Source organism: Prionailurus viverrinus, chromosome X, assembly GCF_022837055.1.
Source record: "Prionailurus viverrinus isolate Anna chromosome X, UM_Priviv_1.0, whole genome shotgun sequence".
NCBI classification, from domain to species: Eukaryota; Metazoa; Chordata; class Mammalia; order Carnivora; family Felidae; genus Prionailurus; species Prionailurus viverrinus.
Window position 1 is genome coordinate 47,346,284 of NC_062579.1, and position 18,318 is coordinate 47,364,601.

At 38.0% G+C, this 18,318-nt stretch overlaps 1 protein-coding gene across 1 annotated transcript in view; it reads left to right on the forward strand.

Moving 5' to 3' along the window:
* ZC3H12B (zinc finger CCCH-type containing 12B) overlaps window positions 1–17,572 on the forward strand; it is a 78,527-nt gene extending 60,955 nt beyond the window's left edge. The window contains exons 3-5 of the mRNA XM_047844315.1: window positions 13,975–14,209; window positions 14,875–14,981; window positions 16,152–17,572. Of these exons, the coding sequence (XP_047700271.1) occupies window positions 13,975–14,209; window positions 14,875–14,981; window positions 16,152–17,572 (1,763 nt within the window). The remainder of the gene's footprint in view (window positions 1–13,974; window positions 14,210–14,874; window positions 14,982–16,151) is intronic.
* The last annotated feature ends 746 nt before the right edge of the window (window positions 17,573–18,318 follow it).

Sequence of the window (18,318 nt, forward strand, 5' to 3'; positions counted from 1 at the left end):
GGAAAATCTTTATCTTTCCTTGTACTCTGAATGACAGCCTTGCTGGATAAAAAATTCTTGGCTGCATATTTTTACCATTCAGACCATTGAATATTTTCTTCCTCTATCATCTGACCTGCCAATTTTCAGTGGACATATCTGCTGCTAACCTTATGTGTTTACCCTCGTAATCTAATGACCTTTAGTCCCTAGCTGCTTTCAGAATTTTCTCTTTATCTTTGTTCTTTGCACATGTCACTATGTTATCTCATGTTGTTCACCTGTTTTTGTTGATTTTGAGGGGTGTTCTCTGTGCCTCTTGGACTTGGATGCCTGTTTACTTCCCCACTTAGGTTAAGTTTTCAGCTATAATTTGTTCAAATAAACCTTCTTCCCCTTTTCCCCATTCTTCTTCTTCTGGGACTCCTATGATACATATATTGTTTCATGTTATGGAATCACTATGTTCTCTAAGTCTCTCCTTGTGATCTAATACTTTCAACTGTCTCTTCTTTTCAGCTTCATTTCACCCATAATTTTATCTTCTATATTACCTATTCACTCCTCTGCTTCTTCAATCCTTGTTGTGACTGTATGCAGTTGGTTTTGCATCTTAGTTATATCATGTTGTATTTCAACCTGACTGGTTTTTAGGTCTTTGATCTCTGCAGCAAGGGTTTGTGTGGTGTCTTTGTTTTTGTTTTTGTTTTTTTTTTTCAAGCCCAGCTAGTAGTCTTATGACTGTTGTTCTAAACTCTTGTTCAGATATTTTGCTTATATCAGTTTTGAGCAAGTCCCTGGCTGTAATTTCTTTTGACGTTTCTTTTTGGGGAAAATTCCTATCTTGCAATTTTTGCTAAGTTTCTGCCTTTGCATGTTTTAAAGGCTTGTTATGCTTACTGCACCTGTGAGTACTACTATATTAAAAAAGGCCACACACTGTCCAGGGCCTGGCATCTCAGGTAGTGTTTCTGGTGTGTGCTGTGTGCATTCTGCTATTGTGTTTTGGCTGCTCTTCCCACTGGTCAGCCCTCTACAGACTCCTCCTTGGTTGCATTGGGTTGTGTTTGGACCTTTAACTAGGTATGCTTTGATTTGTTTATTAAAATAAGCCTGGGAAAAAAGGAAACAAGAGAAAACAAAATATGACCCCCAGAAAAGATAAAAGGAAAGGAAACAAAAAAACACATAGTATCCAAATCTATAGGGCTGATTCCAGCAAAAAGAATGAAAAAATAGAAAAAAATAAAAGAGAAACAAAGACAAGAATAAAAAAGCCTGATCCGAAACCAGAGAAAATGAAAACAAACAAACAAACAAACAAAAAAACCTAGGAGCCTGATTCCAAAAGAAAAAAGGGGAAAGAAGAAACCAAAACAAAACAAAACAACAACAATAACAATAACAACAAAACTAAGCCTGGTCTTATTCCCACCAGAACTTCAGGTTTTTGTTTTTTTTTTAAATATTCGATTTTGAGTATATTTGGTGCATGTGCAGTGCTGTTTGTGCTGGTCTTCTGGAGAAGAGGTCTGCTTCATTGGCTCAGAGTCAGTCTTTCCCCATAAATAGGCAGTTGCCAGGCATAAGGGGGGTGGGGTTTTGTGTAAATGGGTCTTGCCTCCAACTGGGCCTGCTTTGTTGCTCTCTGAAATCCCACTGTGTTGGTGTTGGGGAGAAAATTGTGCTACCCTAATCTTTTGTCATGGGACAGGGGACCTCACCCACCCCCCTCTTCAGGAAGTCCTCACAGAATAGCGAAGGCAGTCAGCTGGCCCTGCACCACAACTCTGCTGCATTTTTTCTTTGGCACACATCACTGGGATTCAAAACCTGAAGTCTTAAGGGACCAGGCACCATGTGGATCTGCCACCCTCCTCCAGAGTACAGCCTCTCCACGCTGTGTCTGAAGTCCTTTGTCCGTGAAAAACAGTCTTATGCTTGCACAGTGTGCACAGTCTATGGTGCAGAACCGACAAAAGCAGCAAAGGTTATATTCCCTCTGGATGTCCTTCTTTCTCTTGCTAATAAAAGGCCTTTTGCTGATGCTTACAGGGTCTTTTGTCCTTGGGGAGGCAATATACCCTCTTTCAAAAGTACTCAAGGAAGGGGAGTGTTCTCTAACAATGAGCCCTGGAGATCCCAACACCATGCTATGCCCACTGGGCCCAGCTCCCTCCTCTCCAGGAGTATGCACCACAGCTCAGCTCTGGAGAAATTTGTGCTCTTCCAAAACCTCAGAGTTTGAGCTCCAAATGCTGTTTTCAAAAAACAAAAACAAAAACAAAACAAACAAACAAAACCAATCTGGGACACTCAGTACTTCTCACTCCGCAGTGAATGGTCTAGAGAGGGTTTCCTCTTGTGCAAACTCAATGCCACACTTTCTCAACCCCTCTCTCTTTCTCTCCTTTTTGTCTCTACAAGGAAAAGGTTCCCTCCCCTCTGCAGCACCATTATTCTATCCCCCAAATCAGTTCCACACACCTTGCATCTGCTATGCTATCCCCCTCCAACTGTGGAGCTCCATCTGCCATTCTGCAGAATTGATTTTCTGGGTGTTCCAATTGATCTGACCCCAATACAGCTGTTATTGAGCGATGGGGAAAGCCTCATATTAAGTATATTTTTAAACATATTTTTTCCTGATCCAAATAAAACTGTTATTGCTTTGTCGCATATGGCAGTTAAATTGAGACAACTTGAATTCAGTAAGGAATAAAGCGTACAGTATTAAAAAAAAGTGCTTTTCTACTTGACCATAGACTTCAGACTAAAGAAAGGTGAACATGGTTATGTGTGAGTGACTGAATTTTCCAAAGAACTGAACAAACCATAGTAGGGTATGAATCACATGCTGTACCAAAGAAGTGATTGTGAGATTTGCAAATTACAGGGTAAAATATATAGAGAGAACAGTCAGAGCCAAACTAGCCATGAGGCACAGAAGGCCCAGTGTCGAGGACCCATGATACTTTTAGTGTTTTAATTTGAAACACAGGTAAGATGGCAGAGTAGAAAGACCCTGAGCTCATGCCATCCCTCATTTGCAACTAGATATCACTCATAACTATGTCAATAAACGAGAGAGTGATACGAAGACTGGCAGAACAATGTCCACAACTAAATTTACAGGAGACACATTAGAGAGGTTAGGAAGGGCAGAAATGGTACCTTAGTTGGGAGCAGCCTGCAGGAAGGAGGGAACTGTGCTTGCAGAGAGGGGAAAGCACCAGGGAACCCACAGGGAAGATAAATTACAATAACATCTAGCCTTAAATATCAGAGGGGCTGAATTCTGTAAGTTTGTATAACCAGCAGCACATGGAGCCTAATGTTTGAAGTCAGCTGACTCAGCAATAGGCTAGCTGAGAGGGAAAGTTGTACCCTAGTCCCCACCCTAAAAGAGAAAACAGCCCATGAACAGGAAACATAGAAACAAGAGCTTACAAAACAAGAGGAAGATATGTTTATACTGATTTTGGAGCATGTTGGGGAACTTCTCTGGTAACAAGAGAGATGGGAGTCACCATTTTCCTCCCCGAACCCCCAGAATAAACACAGTACTACTTGTGGGACATGGGGCTACACAGGCACCTGCATCTTTGACCCAGAGTTCAGGGTAAATTTTGTTAAAGCTGTATGTGTACCCTGCCCAACTACCAGGTGGACAGTTGCCACCCTACCAAGCCACAGTGAAGCACCCAGCCATGCACCACCAGCTATTGTCACATGCCACATCCAGACACTTGGGACACAGCTATTGATGTGTTTCATATGCAGACACTGGGGGCATACCTGCTGAAGTATCCCACAATCAGTTGACTTGCTGCATCTAGCCATGTGACGCCAGCCACCATCACACACTGTGCCCAGCTGTGCCTGCAGTTGTCATGTGGTACAGTCGGTATCACACCCCAGACAATCCCACATGAAGCCTTCAGGTGCTGCGGTGCTCCGGAGTATCCAGCAAAAAACTAGAGTCCCACTGCAAAATTTGCTAACACTGCTCCACATTCTCAATTTCCCTAGTAGGGATGCCATCTCAGAAATGGCCTGCCTGGATCCCATTAATATTACAGAGAGCAAACGCAGCCCACAACTGAGAGAATCAGTGCAGACAATTGCACTGAAAAGAAAAGTTGACTCAGACACAAGAGTAAGGCATACACAACACATACAGGTTACTCTCCTAAAGTGCCAAGCTCTGGTGAACAGGGGACACTGCACTGCAGGGCACTCCAGGACCTCCTCTTCAAAAAGTCACTACTTTCTTTTTTTTTTTTTTTAATATTTATTTATTTTTGAGACAGAGAGAGAGCATGAACGGAGACTGTCAGAGAGAGAGAGGAATACACAGAATCTGAAACAGGCTCCAGGCTCTGAGCTGTCAGCACAGAGCCCGACATGGGGCTTGAACTCACGAACCACGAGATCATGACCTGAGCCGAAGTCGGAAGCTTAACCGACTGAGCCACCCAGGCATCCCAAAAAGTCACTACTTTCAAGAGCACAAGACATTGATGACTTTCTTAACACACAAAAACAGACACAGAGAGACAGACAAAATGAAGAGACAGAGAAATTTATCCCAAATGAAACAGCAGGACATGGCGACCGCCAGAAATCTAAAAGGAACAGACATATGAAACATACCTGATGGAGAATTTAAAATAATGCTCATAAGGATACTTACTGGATTTGAGAAAAGAGTGGAAAACATGAGTGAGATCCTTAACACAGAGATAAGGAATAACATAGCAGTGATAAAGGGCTCAATAAACAAAATGAGAAATCAGCTTGATGGAAAGAATGGCAAGATGAAAGAAGCAGAGGAACAAATTAGTGACCTACAAGAAAAAGTAATGGAAACTAATTAACTTGAACAAAAGAGAAAAAACAATTACACAAAATGAGAATAGACTTAGGGAACTCAGTGATTCCACCAGATGTAATAATATTTGTATTATAGGAGTCCCAGAAGAAGAAGAAGAAGAAGGAAAGAGAAGAGGGGGCAGAAAATTTATTTCAAGAAAAAATAGCTGAAAACTTGCCTAAACTGGTGAAGGAAGCAGATATCTAGATCCAGGATGCACAGAGAACTCCCATCAAAATCAACAAAAGCAGACACACACTAAGACATATTGTTTGCAAAATATAATGATACACAAAAAAAATCCTAAAATTGTCAAGACAAATGAAGTCAGTATATTACAAGGAAAAGCCATAAGGCCAGCAGGAGATTTTTTAACAGAAACTTGGCAAGACAGAAGGGGGTAGCATGATATATTCAAAGTGCTGATGGGAAAAAAATCCGCAGCCAAAAATACTCTATCAAGCAAGGCAATCATTCAAAATAGAAGGAGAGATCAAGAGTTTCCCAGATAAACCAGAACTAAGGAGTTTGTGACCATTAAACCAGTCCTTCAAGAAATATTAAAGGGTACTTTGCATGGGAAGGACACACACAAAATGACAGTATAAAGATAAAAAAAAATGAAGAAGCAGTAAAAATAAACATTTCTTTAAAAAATAGGTCAAGGAACTCACAAAATAAAATGATATATAAAATATAATGATACATACCTAAAACATGGGAAGGAGAGGAGAAAGAATGAATTCAAACATAAATGCCCACCAGCTTAATATAGACAGCTTTATGAAGACGAGGGTATATACAAACCCAATGGTAACCATATATCAAAAAACACTAATAAATATGCAAAGAATTAAGAGAAAGAATCCAAATATATCACTAAAGAAAATCAGCAAAACATGAAAAAGAAGAAAGGATCACAGAAAATAGCCAGGAAAAAAACAAAACAAGTAACAAAATGGCAATGAATACATACATATCTATCAATAATTACTTTAAATGTAAATGGACTAAATGCTCCAATCAAAAAAAAAATATAGGGTGGCAGAATGGATAAAGAAAACAAGACCCATCTATATGCTGCCTACAAGAGATTCATTTTAGACTTAAAAAGCACCTGCAGAGGGGCGCCTGGGTGGCTCAGTTGGTTAAGCATCCCACTTTGGCTCAGGTTGTGATCCCGTGGTCCGTGAGTTTGAGCCCCGCATCCGGCTCTGTGCTGACAGCTCAGAACCTGGAGCCTGCTTCTGATTCTGTGTCTCCCTCTCTCTCTGACCCTCCCCCCATTCATGCTCTGTCTCTCTCTGTCTCAAAAAGAAATAAACGTTAAAAACAATTTTAAAAAGCACCTGCAGATTGAAAATGAGGGGAAGGAGAAACATGTATCATGCAAATGGATGTCAAAAAAAAAAAAAAGCCAGGGTAGCAAGACTAATGTAAGTCAAAATAGAGTTTAAAATAAAAAACTGTGAGAGCTCCTGGGTGGCTCAGTCAGTTAAGCATCTGACTTCGGCTCAGGTCATAATCTCATGGTTTGTGGGTTTAAGCCCCACATCGGGATTTGTGCTGATTAGATCAGAACCTGGAGCCTGCTCTAGTTTCTGTGTGTGTCTCTCTCTCTCTCTCTGTCCCTCGCCTGCTCACTCTCTGTCTCTCTCTTTCAAAAATAAACAAACATTTACAAAAAAGTTAAAATAAAAACTGTAACAAGAGGCAAAGAAGGACAGTATATAATAATAAAGTGGACAATCTCACAAGAAGATATAACAATTGATTGAAATATATATATGTATATATACACACACACTCAACATAGGAGTCTCCAAGTACATAAAACAGTTAATAATAAACATAAATAAACTAATCTATAATAATGCAATAATAGTAGGGGACTTTAACACCCCATTTACATCAATGGATAGATCATGTAAACAAAAAATCAACAAGGAAATGATGGCTTTGAATGAGACACTGGCAACTGGATTTGACAGATACATTCATAACATTCCATCTGAAAGCATCAGAATACACATTCATTTCAAGTGCACACAGATCATTCTCCAGAATAGATCACATTTTCACCTACAAAACAAATCTCAACAAGTTCAAGAAGAGCAAAGTAATACCATGCATCTTTTCTGACCACAAAGCTATGAAACTAGAAATCAATCACACACAAAAATCTGAAAAGAGTACAAATACATGGAGGTTAAAAAACACGCTACTAAGTAATGAATGAAACCAGGAATTAAAAGAAGTAAAAAAAAAATACATGGAACAAAAGACATGTAAAAAGATTCTCAACATCACTTATCATCAGGAAGTGCAAATCCAAACTACAATGGGATATCACCTCACACCTGTCAGAATGGCTAAAATCAACAACAGAAGAAAAAACAGGTGTTAGCAAGGATGTGGAGAAATCTTCTTACACTGTTGGTGGGAATGCAAACTGGTGCAGCCACTCTGGAAAACTGAATGGAGGTTTCTCAAAAAGTTAAAAAATAGAATCATCCTAGGCATTGCACCACTAGGTATTTACCCAAAGAATACAAATATACTAATTCAAAAGGATACATGCATCCTGATGTTTATAGCAGCATTAACTAAAATAGCAAATTTATGGAAATAGTCCAAATGTCCATCAACTGATAAATGGATAAAGATGTGGTATATATATATATATATATATATATATATATATATGCATGCAATGGAATATTACACAGCCATAAAAAACCATGAAATGTTGCTATTTGCAGTTACATGGATGGAGCTAGAGAGTACTATACTAAGTGAAATAGGTTCGTGGGAATAAGACAAATACCATATGATTTCACTCATATGTGGTGTTTAAGAAACAAAACACATGATCAATGGAAAAAAAAGAGAGGGGCAAGCCAAGAAACAGATTCTTAACTATAGAGAATAAACTTATGGCTACCAGAGTGGAAGTGGATGGAAAGATGTGTTAAATAGTTGCTTTATATTAGGAGTGCACTTGTGATGAGCACCAGGTGATGTATGCAAGTGCTGAAGCACTAAATTATACACCTGAAACTAATATCATACTGTTTGTAAACAAACTGAAATTTAAATAAAAAGTAAAAATAAAATAAAATAAAATAAAATATGAATTGATAGGATAAAAAAATAAAAATTATAACCACCAAAAACCAGTGGGATGCAGTAAAAGAGTTCAAAGAGGCAAGTCATAGCAATATAGGCCTACCTCAAGATGCAAGAACAATATGAAACAACTTAACCTTGTGCCTAAAGAGGCTAGAAAAAGAACAATAAGGGAAGCATGAAACCAGCAGAAAGAGGGAAATAAATCATATTTCTGATCATAACAGAAATAAATAATACAGAAACTAAGAAAATAGATCAATGAAACCAGAAGCTGTACTTTTGAAAAAGATCAATAAAGTGGATAAACCTCTGCCCAGACTCATCAAAGAGAGAGAGAGAGAGAGAGAGAGAGAGAGAGAGAGAGAAATGACTGAAATAAATACAATCACAAATTGGAGAGGAGAAATACCTACCAACATAACAGAAATACAAATGAGTATAAAAGAAGATTACAAAAAACCATATTCCAACAAATTGGACAACTTAGAAGAAATAGATAAATTCCTAGAAGCATATAAACTACCAAAGCTGAAACAGAAAAAAATAGAAAACTTGAACAGACTGATAACCAACAAAAAAAATTGAATGTGTAATCACAAAACTCCCAACAAACGAAAGTGTCTTCACAGGTGAATTCCTCCAACCATTTTAAGACTTAATTCTTATTCTTCTGAAACTATTACAAAAAATAGAAAAGTAACTAATACTTCCAAATGCATTCTGTGATCAAAACCAGAAAAAGATACCACTAAAAATATAACTACAGGTCAATATATTTGATGAACATAGATGCAAAAAATCCTCAACAAAATGCTAGCAAACCAAATTCAACAATATATTAAAATAATCATTCACCATGATCAAGTGGCATTTGTTCCTGGATTCAAGCATTGTGCATTACTTCCTTATCAATCAGTGTAATACATCAATCAATAAAAGAAAGGATAAGAACCATATGACGTTTTCAGTAGACACAGAAAAAGCACTGGACAAAGTACAACATCCATTCATGATTTAAAAAAATACCCTCAACAAAGTAAGTTTAGAGTAAACATACCTCAACATAATAAAGGCCATCTATAATAAATTCATGGCTAGTATCTTTCTCCATGGGGATGGATGGTCAGGAAACATGACATGGATGTCCACACTCATCAATTTTATTCAACATAGTATTGGCTGTTCTAGCTTCACTAATAAGACAACAAAAAGATATAAAAGGCATCCAAACTGGCAAGAAGAAGTAAAACTTTCACTATTTGCAGGGGACATGATAACCTATATAGAAAACCTGAAATACTACACCAAAAAAGTGTAGAATTGACAAAAAAAATTTAAGTAAAGTCGCAGGTTAGAAAATCAATGTATAGCAATCTGTTGCATTTCTATACACCAATAATGAAGCAGCACAAATAGAAATTAAGGAGTCAATCCCATTTACAATTTTACCAAAAACCTAGGCAAATGACCTGTACTCTGAAAACTATAAAACATTGATGAAAGAAACTGAAGATGACACAAAGAAATGGAAATATATTCCATGCACATGGATTGGAGGAACAAATATTGTTAAAAAGCCTATATTACTCAAAGCAACCTATACATTTAATGTAATCCCTATCAAAATACCAGCAACATTTTTCACAGAACTACAAGAAGCAATCATAAAATTCGTATGAAACCACAAAAAATCCTAAATAGCCAAAGCAATCTCAAAAAAAAGAAAAGCAAAGCTGGAGGCATCACAATTCCAGACTTCAAGTTATATTACAAAGCTGTAGTAATCAAAACAGTATGGCCCTGGCACAAAAATAGACACATAGATCAATAGAACAGAATAGAAAACCTAGAAATGAACCCACAACTATGTGGTCAAGTAATCTTTAACAAGCACGAATGAATATCCAATGGAAAACACACAGTCTCTTCAACAAATGGTGTTGGGAAAACTGGACAGCAGCATGCAAAAGAATGAAACTGGACCATGTTCTTACACCAGACACAAAAGTAAATTGTAAGTGGATGAAAGACCTAAATATGAGACAGGAAATGATCAAAATCCTAGAGGAGAACACAAGCAATAATCTCTTTGACATCAACCATAGCAACTTCTTACTAAATATGTTTCCTGAAGCAAGGGAAACAAAAGCAAAAATAAACTATTGGGATTCATCAAATATAAAGCTTGTATACAGCAAAGGAAACAATCAACAAAACTAAAAGAATTGAGTGGGAGAAGATATTTGTAAATGACACATGTGATAATGGGTTACTATCCAAAATATATAAAGAACTTATAAAACTCAACACCCAAATAATGAATAATCCAGTTAACAAATGGACAGAAGACATGAATAGACATTTTTTTCCAAAGGATACATACAGATGGCTAACAGACACATGAGAAGATGCTCAGCATCTTTGATACAAATCAAAACTACAATGAGATATCACCTCACACCTGTCAGAATGGCTAAAATCAACAACACAAAAAGCAATATGTGTCGGCAAGGATGTTTAGAAAGGGGAAGTCTGTTGCACTGTTGGCAGAAATGCAAACTGGTGCAGCCACTCTGGAAAACAGTATGGAGGTTTCTCAAAAAGTTAAAAATAGAACTTCTCTACTATTCAGCAATTTCACTACTAGGTATTTACCAGAAGAATGCAAAAATACTAATTTAAATGGATATGTGCACTCTGCTGTTTATAGCAACATTACCTAGAATATCCAAATCATGGAAAGAGCCCAAATGTCCATTGACTGATGAATGGATAAAGAAGTGGTATAGGGTGTTGGGTGACTCAGTGAATTAAGTGTCAGACTCTTCATCTAAGCTCAGGTCTTGATCTCAAGGTCATGAGTTCAAACCCTATGTTAGGCTTGAAAAATAAAAGAGAAATTGGATGCATCACAATTCTGGTTTTCAAGTTACATTTCAAAGCTGTAGTATACAAAACAATATGGTACTGGCACAAAAATAGGCACATAGATCAATGGAACAGAATAGAAACCCCAGAAATAACCCCACAATTATGTGGTCAATTACTCTTTAGCAAAGTAGGAAAAAAATATTCAACTGGAAAAAGACAGTCTTTTCAACAAATGGTGTTGGGAATACTGCACAGCAAACTGCAAAAGAATGAAACTGCTCAAAATGGATTAAAGACCTAAATGAGAGACCTGACATCATAAAAATTCCAGCAGAGAACACAAGACAGTAAGATCTCTGGCATCAATAGTAACATTTTTTCTAGATATGTTTCCTGAAGAAAGGGAAATAAAAGTGAAAATAAACTATTGGTACTTCATCAAGATAATAAGCTTCTGCACAGCAAAGGAAACAATAAACAAAACTAAAACAATAAATAAAACAACCTAAGGAATGGGAGAAAGTATTTGCAAATGACATATTTAATAAAGGACTAGCATCCAAAATATGTAGAGAACTTACACAAATCAACACCCCAAGCCCAAACAGTCCAATTAAAATTGGGCATAAGAAATGAACAGAAATTCCTCCTCCAAAGAAGACATACCGATGACCAACAGACACATTAAAGATGCTCAATATCACTGATCATAAGGGAAATGCAAACCAAAACTGAAATGAAATATCACCTCACACCTATCAGAATGGCTAAAATCAACAACACAAGAAATAAATATTGGCAAGGTGTGGGGAAAAAGGAACCCTCTTGCGCTGTTGGTGGGAATGCAAACTCATGCAGCCACTGTAGAAAACAGTATTATGGAAGTTCCTCAAACAGTAAAAAATGGAACTACACTATGATCCAGTAATTGTGCTACTGGGTATTTATCAAAAAAATACAAAAAAAATAATGCAAAGGGACACATGCACTCCTATGTTTATAGGAGCATTATTTATAGTAGCCAAGATATGGAAGCAGCCTTAGTGTCTATAGATTGATGAATGGATAAAGAAAATGTGGCGTATATATACAATGGAATATTATTCAGCCATAATAAAGAATGAAATCTAGTACACTTGAAAGTAATATAACACTATATGTTAACTAACTGGAATTGAAATAAAAACTTAAACTTAAAAAATAAAAACTTAAATAAAAACTTAAAACTTAGGGGCATCTGGGAGGCTCTGTTGGTTAAGCTTCTGACTCTTGATTTCGGCTCAGGTCATTGTCTCATGGTTCCTGGGATTGATCAGACTCTGTGCTCACTGAGCAGAGCCTGCTTGGGATTTTCTCTCTGCTTGGGATTTCCCCCTCTCTCTGCCCCTCCTCTGCCTGTGTGGTCCCTCTCTCTCTCTCTCTCTATGTGTGTGTATATATATATATATATATATATATATATACACACATACACATATATACGTATATATGTATATATACACATATATATGTATATATATACGTATACATATATGTATATATATACACATATACATATATACACATATATGTATACATATACATATATACACATATATGTATACATATACATATATACATATACATATATACACATATATGTATACATATACATATATACACATATACGTATATGTATATATATACACATATATACATGTATATGTATATATATGTATACATATATACGTATATATGTGTGTGTATATATATATGTATATACGTATATATGTGTGTGTGTATATATATATATATATGTATATATTTAATCTTGCCATTTGTAATGACATGGATGGAGCTAGACAGTATAATGCTAAGCGATTTAAGTCAATCAGAGAAAGACAAATACCATACAATTTCACTCATATGTGGAATTTAAGAAACAAAACAAATGAGCAAAGTTAAAAAAGAGAGATAGACAAACCAAAAACATTTCCTATCTATAAAGAACACACTGATGGTTACCAAAGGGGAATTGTGTGGTGTGGATGGGTAAATAGGATTAAGGAGTGCACTTGTCATGATGTGCATTGGGTGATGCATGGAATTATTGAATCACTATATTGTACACCTGAAATTAATATAACATTGTGTGTTGACTACACTGGAAAAAAATTTAACAAAAATATGTTTTAATTTTATTTTCTTTTAATATTGAAGGAAACATTTAATATAACAACAATTAATTTATAATAATGTATCTAGATAATGTTTTTATACCAAAGCAGTTGTAAAGTGTAATTTTTAATATTTCTTTATGAAATAAGGACATTTCAAAGTGAAAACAAAGTGAAAACTAAGGTCCACAAAAGTCAGGATGTGGTCCTAATGTTAGTTGGATTACTATATTCACCTACACTATATGAAGCTAACTCTTTACAGAATTTGAGAACATATAGACCCTAGTCCTCTATGTATCAGCTTTTGCATGATGTGCCAAATAAGAATGTCAGAATGGCTGTTAGAACTGTGTTGTGGAACTGTCTGCCAGCTTCTGAACAGGGTGACCTCCGCCTGAGAGTGGCCCCTGCCATTGCTCAAGCCCAGCCTGTATGCTTTCTTTCCTCATCAATTAAGATACCAAAAGGAAAGGGGGTCAGTACTCAACATGGTACAGCTTTGTTTCCACTTAGTTGTGGCTTTCCTTCAGGAAGAAGGGAAAAATGTAAGTCCCAAGGAGTGATGTTTTACCCTCCTCCTGGCAGACACATCCTCAGTATACTGCTCTGTTTTCTTCAACAGTCAAAAGCTGCTGCTTCAGCCAAAAGAAAAAACAAACATAAGGAATGCTAGGATATCAGTGTTATTTCTCACTCTTCATGGTTGTTTCTGAAACTTAGATGTCATTGAGTTCAGTTCCTTCACTTTATTAGAAACTGAAGTCCAAAGGAGAAGGTGACTTGCTTAATGTCACAATCCAAATTGGTGCCATAGCCAGGAATAAAGGCCACTTTCTCTCTAAGAGCAAATAACACTCATCTATCTAGTACCAACTTTTGTATTTGTAATATGAGGATAATGCTGCTAGTTTTCAAAGATGGTTTCTACTCTGTGGCATATAATCTATATTTTGACAGATCAAGAGATTCTACGTAAACTGGAGAAAGAAAAGATTCTTGTCTTCACACCATCCCGAAGGGTCCAGGGCAGGAGAGTTGTCTGTTATGATGACCGGTTCATAGTCAAATTGGCTTTTGATTCCGACGGCATCATTGTATCTAATGATAACTACCGAGACCTTCAAGTTGAAAAGCCAGAATGGAAGAAGTTTATAGAGGAGCGGTTGCTGATGTATTCTTTTGTGAATGACAAGTACGTTTCTTTTAGTAGGCACTGAATGCTTAAATCCCTGTTTCCACTAGGAATAGATTTTCATTTCAATAAACACTTACTGAACATTTACTGTGTACTGTGAATTATGCTAATTGCCATGGAGATAAGAGGCTGAATAGGAAACAAGACTCCTCTTAAGAGGCTCAAAGTGTAGTGGAGAAGCGAAAGAGAACCACACATGTTGTGATAAGTAGTATGGTTAGAGTTTTTAAAATTGCTTTGTCTACATGAAATAATAGGAAAAAGCCTCAAACAGGGCATAACGTTTGAGATGAAGTTTACATACAGAAGAAAGAGGATTGCTGGGCACTACAGGTAAAAAGAATTTCATGAATAAAGCTATAAAGATGTGAAAGTAGGTTGCATGTGGGGGGAATCAGCAGGCATGCTCGTATGGTTGAAATGTATAGTCCACAGAAGAATGATACACTGGAAAAAATCATATTTTTGGTGTGTGTGTGTGTGTGTTCACATGGGAATGAAGGGAAGAACTGCTGGCTTAGCAGGAGATAGACCTGAGGCAGAAAGGACAATTAGAAGGCCATGACAACAGTATAGGCAAGGAGTAATGAAGATCTGAACTCCTAAAGAAGGGTAATGGGGATAGAAAGGAAGATATTTATCTCTTGCTTGTTTGTTTTTAGATTTATGCCTCCAGATGATCCTTTAGGACGCCATGGCCCAAATCTTGAAAATTTCTTGAGAAAGAGACCTGTTGTTCCAGAGTACAAGAAGCAACCATGCCCTTATGGTGAGTACCTATGTGCATAACTGAGTTCTATGCTAAAAGAAACACAAGGACTATGTGAATACTTACATCTCAAAGGTTTCCCTTTCAAATGGAAAATTGCAACTTGTCTATGTTCTGTGAGTTAAAGTCTGTGTCTAAGTATTCTCAGGCATTTAAAAAAACATCCATAAAAACTGCATGAGAAACACGAAGGGAAAATTAGTTGCCGCTTGTTTAAATGATACATGTGTTCTAGCTGTCTCCATCCTGAGCAGTGTTGCTGGAGGCAGGGAAGTGCAGAAACTCACATGGCCTACGGAAGCAGAAAAGGCAATGCCAAATTGGATTTGGCCTCAAAAAAGGATGTGTCTCTCAAGTAGGTGACTGCACTCTCTGTCAACTAATAATACCCTTTTCTTCAGATCTGTATTTTCCAGTTTTCTTCCAAACTTCATTTTCATTTGTTTTTTAAAAATATAGTTGTCTAGAGTGCTTTCATGATCTTATGCCAAGTCCTTCTGATACAAAGTTTGTGAGCCTAACAATGCAACATGGGCTGCTTGGTCTGAAGCTACTTTGGATGTTCACTCTTTTTGGATAATCATTTGTTTATGTGACATCTTGGGTTTTTTTCTCAATTAACATTTATTTAAATTATACAGTATTTTCTTGTTCATTAGCTTCATTTAATTTTTACAATGACCTTATAATACAGGCATAATTATGGACTTCTTTTACAGAAGAGTTAAAATGAGGCTCAGAAAGTGAAGTCACTTACCAAGGTCACATGTCTAGTAAACAACATAGCTGAAATTGAAACTCAGGCTGACTGGCTTCCAAGCCTGTGCTTTTTGCACTGCACTATGCTGCCTGCTGCTGCCCTACACTGCCTCAGCATGCAGGTTATGCCTAGGCAAAGTTGTGAATTACAAGAAAGTGAAGGCTGTTCAACTGCTCAGTTCTTAGCTTTTATGTTGCAGTTTCCTCTCCAGGTTTCCACTTGTTCCTTCTTCCCTCACAGTGTGTGATGCCTCCTTGGTGTTGTGCTGCCTCTCATCTTTATGGACAGTTAACTTTCTTCTTAAACCCAAATAGTAAAACTCTAACCTGAGTACCCAGTTTATTACAGCAGTTTCTGACAGAGTTGCACCAGTATGAGAGAGAGTCTTACCCCAAGACATTATTTTTCAGGCAAAAAATGCACTTATGGCCACAAGTGCAAATACTACCATCCGGAGCGGGCCAACCAACCACAGCGTTCGGTGGCTGATGAGCTCCGCATCAGTGCCAAACTGTCCACAGTGAAAACCGTGAGTGAAGGCACCCTGGCCAAGTGTAGCACAGGGCTGTCTAATGCCAAAGGTGAAATAACCTCCGAAGTCAAACGTGTGGCCCCCAAGCGCCAATCGGATCCCAGCATCCGGTCCATGGCTGTGGAGCCTGAGGAATGGCTGTCCATTGCCCGTAAGCCTGAGGCCAGCTCTGTCCCCTCACTTGTGACTGCCCTAAGTGTCCCCACAATTCCACCCCCCAAAAGCCATGCAGTGGGTGCACTCAACACTCGTTCAGCCAGCAGCCCAGTGCCAGGATCCTCTCATCTCCCCCACCAGAAGGCCTCACTGGAACACATGGCTAGTATGCAGTACCCTCCAATCCTGGTTACAAACAGCCATGGGACACCTATTAGCTATGCTGACCAATACTCAAAGTTTGAGTCCCTGGGGGACCACAGTTACTATTCAATGTTAGGCGACTTCTCCAAATTGAACATCAACAGCATGCATAATCGAGAGTACTACATGGCTGAAGTAGACCGAGGGGTGTATGCCCGGAGTCCCAACCTCTGTCCTGACAATCGTATGAGCCATACCAGGAACGACAACTACTCCTCTTACAACAACCTGTATTTGGCTGTAGCTGATGGCCATCCTGAAGGCAATTTAAAGCTGCATCGCTCAGTATCTCAGAACCGTCTTCAGCCTTTTCCTCATGGTTACCATGACGCCTTAACACGAGTGCAGAGCTATGGCCCAGAGGATTCTAAGCAAGCCCCCCACAAGCAGTCAGTTCCCCACTTAGTTCTACAAGCCCAGCACCCAGCAACTGGAGCATGTTCAAGCTGTCCTGGAGACTACCCCATGCCTCCTAATCTCCACCCTGGGGCAACCCCCCAGCCAGGACGTGCTCTGGTAATGACTCGGATGGACAGTATTTCTGACTCCCGCCTCTATGAAAGCAACCCAATGAGGCAAAGAAGACCTCCCCTGTGCCGGGAACAACATGCCAGCTGGGACCCATTACCCTGTACAACCGACTCCTATGGCTATCACTCCTATCCCTTGGGTAACAGCCTCATGCAACCATGCTTTGAGCCAGTCATGGTACGGAGCATGCCTGAAAAGATGGAACAGCTTTGGAGGAATCCTTGGGTTGGAATGTGCAATGATACCAGGGAGCATATGATCCCAGAGCACCAGTATCAGACTTATAAGAACCTCTGCAATATTTTCCCTTCAAACATCGTCCTTGCAGTGATGGAAAAGAATCCCCACACAGCAGATGCCCAGCAACTGGCAGCCTTGATTGTTTCTAAGCTTAGGGCTGCACGTTGACATGACACAGGACTTATTCCTTTATACATATATAAATATTCATACTAATAATGCATCAATGCTAAGATAAAAGTAACTAATAATTTTGTGTTGCGCTTTACAAGTTATAGTGTTTCTGTCATTTGAAGCGCAAAACAACCCTGTAAAGTAAATTTTACTAATCTTATTTTCTATAAAAGGAAACTGAATCTCATTGTGATTAAGTTACTTGCCAAGGTCACACTGCTAGCAAGTGACCAAATCAGGATTCACACTCAAGTCCTCTGACTCCAAGTCCCATGCTTTTTTGCTCGGCACCATGCGGATAATGGAGGACAAAACTCATGAGGAGAGATCTAAAATCAAGAAACTCCCAAAGGATTCCATTATCAATGTTTTCTTAGTTGCACATTCTATATTACAAAGTATTGATAATATTTCTAATTTAGAGAGCAAGAGCATCTGGATCAAATCATATATTGAATTTACCTTTTGGGATTTTTAATAGGATATTTAAAGCTTTTAAAAAGTAAATACATAATTTATTGCATGAATATCTGACCATTCAATATCTTTATTAACCAAGCTATAGGGTCACATCAAAGCTCTAGACCTATATTTCAAAACTATTGTTAGCATATTGCATGCATATTGCATGCATAACTGTATGTATTTAGTTTGAGATGTTTATGTATCCCCATATAACCTTTTATATAGTGATAATGAGAAGAAAAGCTCTGCACAGTCCTTAGTCTACAGCTGTATAG